Consider the following 8,203-nt stretch of genomic DNA (forward strand, 5'->3'; position numbering starts at 1 on the left):
CATTGCAAATATATCATATCAGTGTTTCTAAAGTGATGTCATATATGGAGGGCATGGTGGATGGTGTTTCTTCTAGGTGAGATGCCTGCCAATCTGCAGACCAACAAACAAAACCGTTTGTTCTTTAAGTGAGTCATTGCTGCTTTTCCATTGGCATTTTAACCCCCAAAAGTGGTTGTTTTTTTGGGTACCTGTCACTTTTTTTTTTCCAGCTGGGATTGTGGTATGAGAAGCGTTTGTTTTTCACCAAAACATGGCTGTGTTTCCTGCAGTGATCCTGCTCCCAATACCATGTAGGCTATTTTAAGCCTTTCCGAACCATAACCAAGTGTTTGTGCCTAAACCATACTACATGTTAACCACAGCATTGTTACAACAATTTGGGATGCAGGACTTGAGTGCAAAGACTTGAGACACTCTCCAACCATGCCACCACCTTCACTGCCTCAGTCCATTCCCAGGATTACACTGCTCCACTCACTGACTGGAGGTGAGCGGAGGTGATCCGTAAGCCTGATCCAGCCACTGTAGACAACACAAACGAGGGCTTTGTGGCCCCTCAGTGTGCCTTCAGTACTTTAGGAGCCAGGAGGTCAGAATGGTGGAGGGTGGGGCGAGGAGGTGGGAAGCTGTAGGGGCTGATGGGGAGACATAGTTTGGGAGGGGGCTGAGTGTGGTGACAAGGCTTCAGTTGTTTTGCTAAAACGGGGAGGAACAACCCTGACATTATGACATTGTGGACTCCCCAAAATACACATGCACACACCATGTAGTGTGGCATGTTGACCCCGTCACCTCCTCAGCTAAACCATTAAGGAGAGAGAAAATAGAATTACTGATCTGGTAACAGCATTTAAAGACACTGTTAATGACATTTTCTCATATTTGTAAAACCAAAAGTCTGGTGTCAGTCAACTGCCAGCAATGATTTGTAAAACATGTCCCTCGTGTTTTGTGTGGAAATTTGCATACTGACACTGATTACTCTCGTGTAGAAGTCAGTAAGAAAGCCACTTGTGTGTATCTTCTGTTGCAGGTAAATCCAACTTTTTTCTGTTCTTGCCATCTTTTTAAACAAAATGAAAAAGAGTGAGAAAAATGCAGCCGTACTGAATGCAGCCATTAAGAATGATTGGATTAATGAAGTATTTTGCTCATTAGTGCTCACAAATATGCTTTCATGTTGCAAAGCCTTTTTACTCCTCCAGTAATCCACCCGTGAGAGAGAGCTTGCAGGGACCTCAGTCCACGTTGCTCCAAAGGTCAAAATGTCACTTTGGGTTGTGGGGAGAAGTAAACAGGAGTGGAATAAGCCTCCTGTCTTAGGGGGCCCACACCATAAATCCTTAGAATAAGAGTGCCTCTACATGGTCTGTAGAAACTGAAACAAAGGATTGAGCTTTAATCGCCCGTAATAGAGATCCTGTTGTGTTAGTTCACAGTTATTAGCAACGGGCTGCGATCATAAGTTACAGGAAAAAAACTTTAATGAGGTGTGGAGAAAATAAAAAACAAATGTCTAGAATTCTATTCGTGTAGGATACGTGAGTGATCAGAAAAATCATCATCTGCTCATGCAGTGTGTTTCTCCAGGTCACAGAGCCAAACACAAGCGAGGTGAAGCAGAGGAATGCCTGGCCCCAGGCGATGAATAGTCATAAATTCATTAGTGAATGCAGACCGGGCTGATCAGGAAGAATGAATGCTATTGCAGTGATAAACCAGCTGACCCCATCAACTTGGCAGCTGTCATGACCTCAACCTGTGGAGGTATTAGATGAGTGAGGGCAGAAGGACAATATTTGCTTAAGCTGATAACTAGAGGTTGCGGAGGTTGTGTGTGTGTTTGTGTGTGTGTGTGTGTGTGTGTGTGTGTGCATGCATATTTGTTTTTAGTGTCTTGTTTATGGTGCACATGTATGAGTGTGACTTTGGGAAAGAGCACATGTGCGAGTGCATGATTGTGGATACGAGACTGCAGGAGAGCATGCAAAGCGATGGATCCGTACCTATGCGCGAATGATCATTGTTACAAAGAGTGTAGATGCAAGTGTGTGGCCCTGAGTGCAGCCATGAACAGCAGCATGCTTAATGGCCTACAGCTCTCGCTCAGTGTCATTAACATTCCAGCTGTGGGGATTTTGGCATGCATTGGGAAGCATGACAAGACAGCTACACATCTCTCTCCCTTCTCTCAGCACAGACTGTCATTTGTCTCGAGAGGTGCAGGCTCCACTGAGGAGATTAAAAACAACCTGCAGATCATCTCTGATAGATCATTTCTCTCCTTGTCTGTCGGCTTGTCACTCACACGTACCATAATATTGATTTGTTTTCTCCGTTGTTGGTTTTTTTTCTTAGAGGGACGCTCTGCTGCTGCTCCTGCTTCTGCTGACTCACCCATCTAGCTACAGGTAAAGAGTTATTTACACGAATCCCTCCCCATCGTGCTATTTACCCCGTAGGCAAACAAATCTCATTGCACTTCTTGGCAGAGCCTAATAGATACATCATTTAGAGCAATTATCTGGCTGATATTTTACAGAGACATGTGATGTGTTTTGATGGAGCCTTGCAGAAACATTACACTAATTCTAGCCGTTGGTAGGTGTTGGCACAGGCAGACATTCAGGCGGGCAAGCCTTGTGCTGTTGCACAAAGTGTTGACACACTGCTCCTGACATTATAGCAACTGTAAAGCTAGCTTGAGAAACAGAAACATTGATCTGATGTAACAGACAGTGTGGCTGCACTCCTGGGCCACAGGAACACTACCTGTTTCACAAATACAGATACAAAGGTGGGATTAAGTCATTGTTTTACAAGTCACAAATAAGTCTCAAAACTTTGCACTCAAGTCAAAAGTCATGACTGACAAGTCCCAAGTCAATTCTAAAGTAAGGACTGATGATGCCCAAAACAAGTCCAGAGTCAAGACTGACAGGTGTAGAAGTCAAGTCCCAAGTCAAGACTGACAAGTCTCAAGTCAAGTCCCAAGTCAAGACTGACAAGTGTAGAAATCAAGTCTGAAATCGAAACAGACAAGTCTCAAGTCAAGTCTGAAATCAAAACTGATGAGTCTCAAGTCAAGTCCCGAGCCAAGACTACAAGTCCCAAGTCAAGTTCCAAATCAGGACCAACAAATCTAAAGTCAATTTCCCAGTCAAGACTGACAAGTCTCAAGTTAAGTCCCAAGTCAGGACCAACAAATGTAAAGTCAAGTCCCAAGCCAAAACTAACAAGTTTTAAGTCAAGTCTAACAAGCCCCAAGTCAAGTTCCAAGTCACATTTGACAAATCTAAAGGCAAGTCTCAAGTCAAGACTGACAAGTCTCAAGTCAAGTCCCAAGTCAAGACTGACAAGTGTAGAAATCAAGTCTGAAATCAAAACAGACAAGTGTAGAAATCAAGTCTGAAATCAAAACAGACAAGTCTCAAGTCAAGTCTGAAATCAAAACTGATGAGTCTCAAGTCAAGTCCCAAGCCAAGACTAACAAGTCCCAAGTCAAGTTCCAAATCATGACCGACAAATCTAAAGTCAAGTCCCGAGTCAAAACTAACAAGTTTTAAGTCAAGTCCTAAGTTAAAACTGACAAGCCCCAAGTCAAGTTCCAAATCAAGACTAACAAGTCTCAAGTCAATTTCCCAGTCAAGACTGACAAGTCTCAAGTCAAGTCCTAAGTTAAGACTGACAAGCCCCAAGTCAAGTTCCAAATCAAGACTAACAAATCTAAATGCAGGTCTCAAGTCAAGACTGATGAGTCTCAAGTCAAGTCCCAAGCCAAGACTAGCAAGTCCCAAGTCAAGTTCCAAATCATGACCGACAAATCTAAAGTCAAGTCCCAAGTCAAAACTAACAAGTTTTAAGTCAAGTCCTAAGTTAAGACTGACAAGCCCCAAGTCAAGTTGGGGTCATCCCTATATTTCCCGGGTTCTATGTTTCCCAGGTTCTATGTTCCCCACTTAACCCTGCAAAAAAGGTTCTATGTTCCCCGCTTACACAAAAAGGGTTCTATGTTTCCCGCTTGGTTGAGCGGGGAACATAGAACCAGGGAAACATAGAACTTTTTTTGTGTAAGCAGGGAACATAGAACTTTTTTTGTGTAAGCGGGGAACATAGAACCTTTTTTGCAGGGTTAAGTGGGGAACATAGAACCCAGGAAACATAGAACCCGGGAAACATAGATACGCTCCCGTCAAGTTCCAAATCAAGACTAACAAGTCTCAAGTCAATTTCCTAGTCAAGACTGACAAGTCTCAAGTCAAGTCCCAAGTCAAGACTGACAAGTCCTAAGTCAAGTTCCAAATCATGACCGACAAATCTAAAGTCAAGTCCCAAGTCAAAACTAACAAGTTTTAAGTCAAGACTGACAAGCCCCAAGTCAAGTTCCTAAACCTTGAGTTGTGAGTTCTCAACAGATCATAATGCGCTCCTTACCTAATGAAATGCCATTTTAACAACAGAGTAATAATATATTCATTTACAGTGATCATGAATGCTTTTTAAAAATCTTTATTTATTTGTAAGGACAAGTTTGTCGGAAGTTGTTGTGCCTTTGTAGATTTGAACAAAATGAATAACATTAATTTGAGTAGATTCAGGAAATTCAGGAAATAAAAGGACATTTATTGATTTGTGGCACAATTTTTAGACAGCACTTTTTATTTGGGCAGGGGGAAGGCATGCATTTTAAAGTCACAAGGCTCAAGTCCAAGTGAGGTCACAAGTCATTGGTGTTAAAGTACAAGTCGAGTTGCAAGTCTTTTTAAATTTTGTCAAGTTGCGCTAAAGCCATCAAATCTTTGACTGGAGTCTGACTTGAGTCAAGTCATGTGACGTGGGGTTACGCGTTGGACTAATACACAGTCATTTGCATGCACACACAAACACACACCAAGATGTTGCAGCCAAAAATGAAATCAAGCAGGTATGTATGCTGGCAGCGTCTATGGATGCCATTGCAGCAGTTAATCATAGTTGTAATTACTGTTCTGCAACTTCAGCCTATGAGAGACACTCAGTCCTGACTGACAGCAAGCGAGAGATGTTTTATGTTTCAACCAGTATGGACGAAGACTGAAGTGTGCGTACCCAGCTATTTCAGCCTCACCTTTTTGTTTAGGGAGGTGCCAGCCCAACGCTCAGAAAAACAACAATATAGGCCCAACCCATTTTACTTTAGGAGAAAAGGACACACAAAGACTCAACAACAACATGACACAGAAAAGAATTTAAAGTTACAAAATATTTAAGAAAACATTTTATTTTACATAAACTGTACAGATGACATTTATTTGACTAAATGATTCTTAGACAGGAACTAAAAATAACTTTCTTATTAAATAGAAAACTGAAACAAAAATAGAATTAAAGATGAAAAATGAAGTGTTGCTTATTGTACAAAACAGAGAATGAAAATGAGCTAAGAAATGAAATCATATATCGTACCCTGATACAGTGGTAGGCCTATTGCAAATGATCCAAAAAAACAGTATTGTACACAGTAAATCAATGGCCTTGCCATCTTAGTACAATAGCTAAAATCTTGGCCTCTTTGGTTCCATTAATTAGGTAAAATACATTTGAAACAAAATTCAATTTACTTCTATAAAAATAACTTTTCAATGGCAGTTTTTGTTTCACTAATCCCGCAACTTTTCAGTGCAAATGTCACAACAATCATTCGCTTTGGAAAGGAAGCGAAAGATTACATTTCAAGTATTGATAAAGAGTTGAGGACTGAAGCGAGAAAAGAGGAGAGAGAGAGAGAGGGAGGGAGAGAGAAAGAGAAAGATGGAAAGAGAATTCAGTCTAATAGAGCATGTTGAGTATGGGTATAGGTTACTATACATTGCATAGCTCATGTGGCACTTATTTAGCGATAGGACAGGACACTCAGTACCCCTTGGAAGGCATTTCTTTATACAAGTGCTATTCAGGGTGTGCATTTCAGTTTCTGCAAGTGCTGCACTGCACTGTGGCGACCCACTGGGCCGAAACTAGAGTCTCCACGTCCGCAGGCCCACTTCTACTGAGCCTTACTGGCGGGAGGAAGCAGTTCTCTCTCTCTGTCGCTCCCAGTGCACAAGTGAAGTGCACTTATGAGATCTATCTTCACTTGGTTGTCATGGTAGCAGGGCCTGCAGCTCTCTTGTCACGCAGGAAGTTGAGGGTGAGGCCCGTAGTCAACAGCAAGAATGACAACAGCAGCAGCGGTGGCTCTGTGGAGGACTTTCTTTTGCCTTTCTGTGGAGGGTATAATCCTGCAAGGCATTAAGCGCTGCCGGTCTAATTCCACCAGAGAGGACAGTCAGACTGCGTCTGTCGGCAGAGTAGGGAAGTGCTGGTGTTCTGAATTGTATAAGCTGATGAATTGTCAGTGCTTTATAAAAACAAAGTCTGCCATGTGCTTAAAGTACTTAAGAGGGTTGGAGGAGCAGGGGTGGGAGTGTTGGGGTGAAGCCAATAATGTTATCAGCTGATCCTGTCACTTTCCTTAAGCGCTTGTTATCTTCATTCAAGAGGAGATGATGAGCCATTATTTTTTGACTAGAAATGGCAAACTAGAGCAAAGTATCATTTGGTGATAATCATTCCCTTCTAGTCCCATCGCTGACCAGTGGTCGCTGAACGGACTAAACTCGGACAGCGAGCACGTCACTCAGTCTGATAAATACACACACTCGCGCGAACACGTGCAAACACACACCGACACAGTACTGATACTTGCATTTGCTAGATGTACCAGATGTACCAGTGTGTGTGTGTTGCTTGCACGTACAGTAGGTATAGATATATTGTATATGTGTACCGTACAATAACGTCCTGTTTGTACAAAAGGCCTTTCTGACTGTTCCAAGTTCAAAGATAATGAAGGGTCCGTGTGGATTCAAGCGCAGCCACACTCCTCCACAATCATGTTGGGCACATCCCTCTTTACGATGTTGTATTCATCGTCAAAGTAGAGCATGGACATAGTACTGAGCTTGGTGGGGATACAGCAGGAGTTGACTGAGCCCGGGCTCATCCCTCTCATGCGATACTGGTTAACTACTGCAGTGTGGAAGGATGAAGCCGAGCCCGGCACACCCGCCATGTAGGCCGGGCAGCTGCCCTCACAGTAGTTGCCGTAATAACCAGCTGGTGCAATGATCCAGTCGTTCCAGCCAATAAGGCGGAAGTCTATGTAAAACTGCTGCCGGCAGCAAAGGCCCCCGCTGGTGCCGTCACACTCGAGCCCTCGCTTGCGAATGCGGTGCTTTCCATCCACCTGCCGCGCACGCACCACCAGGAAGGGCCGATGGGACGGGTCGCCTGGGTCCACTAGCACCGGAGCCACGCCAGCTGTCTCACAGCCCTCGCAGTGGACCTCCAGGTCCTGCCGCCGGCTGGCTTTCCCGAACACAGCCCGCACCGCCTCTGAGAGGGGGAAAGTATGCCAGCCGCTGCGTTTCAGATCCACCCGCTTCTCCACCAGGGCCCATCGGCCTGTTCCCCCCCCACCACCACCACCTCCTGGGCCTCCCTCTGCACCGCTGGCAGCCCCAGGCTCCTGGTAATGGATCTTGACCGTCACCTTCCTCCGGAGGCCCTTCTCAGGACCGGCTGGCAGCACACGGAAGTAGAGCCACAGGTTTGCCTGGGACACATACAGGTTCTGGTTGCCCTCGTTGGAGATGAGGAAGTACAGGCCAGACTTGGAGGATGTGTGGTCATCTGTTGGAGACAGTAAAAACAGGAAGGGTTTATTCTCAATCTGCCATCCATACAACAATAAACATTCAATGTAGATGCAGAAAACCTGACACACAGTGATCACTTAAATATGTAGCATGTTTCAAATGTATTTTTTTATAATAGAGATAAAAATAATGTATAAACAGTCATTTCATGTTTACGTTGATCTGCATGGTTTATTAATGACTTTGGAAAAAGCAGTTTGACAAAGAATTGTTATTCAAAGAATGGTTCAGTTATAACATGACCTCAATATGGTCATGTGATAACAGGTGGTCTCATGGCAATCGAGGATGATCTCTGGCATCATATTACTGATCTGAAATTCCATACTCCATAACTGCCTTAAAGACATAAAAACTTGGATGAGCACCAATTCCCTGATGTTAAATTCAGACAAAAGTTATTGTTCTTGGCCCCAAACAACTCAGAGACTCTTTATCTGATGACATAGTTTCTCTAGATG

At 43.6% G+C, this 8,203-nt stretch overlaps 1 protein-coding gene across 1 annotated transcript in view; it reads right to left on the reverse strand.

The window, feature by feature from the left end:
• Window positions 1-4,948: 4,948 nt before the first annotated feature.
• Window positions 4,949-8,203, reverse strand: part of inhbb (inhibin subunit beta B) — a 12,028-nt gene continuing 8,773 nt past the window's right edge. Inside the window, exon 2 of the mRNA XM_050048346.1 lies at window positions 4,949-7,716. Within this exon, the coding sequence (XP_049904303.1) occupies window positions 6,890-7,716 (827 nt within the window). The 3' untranslated portion in view covers window positions 4,949-6,889. The remainder of the gene's footprint in view (window positions 7,717-8,203) is intronic.

The sequence above is a fragment of the Epinephelus moara genome, chromosome 7 (genome assembly GCF_006386435.1).
Source record: "Epinephelus moara isolate mb chromosome 7, YSFRI_EMoa_1.0, whole genome shotgun sequence".
Taxonomy (NCBI): Eukaryota; Metazoa; Chordata; class Actinopteri; order Perciformes; family Serranidae; genus Epinephelus; species Epinephelus moara.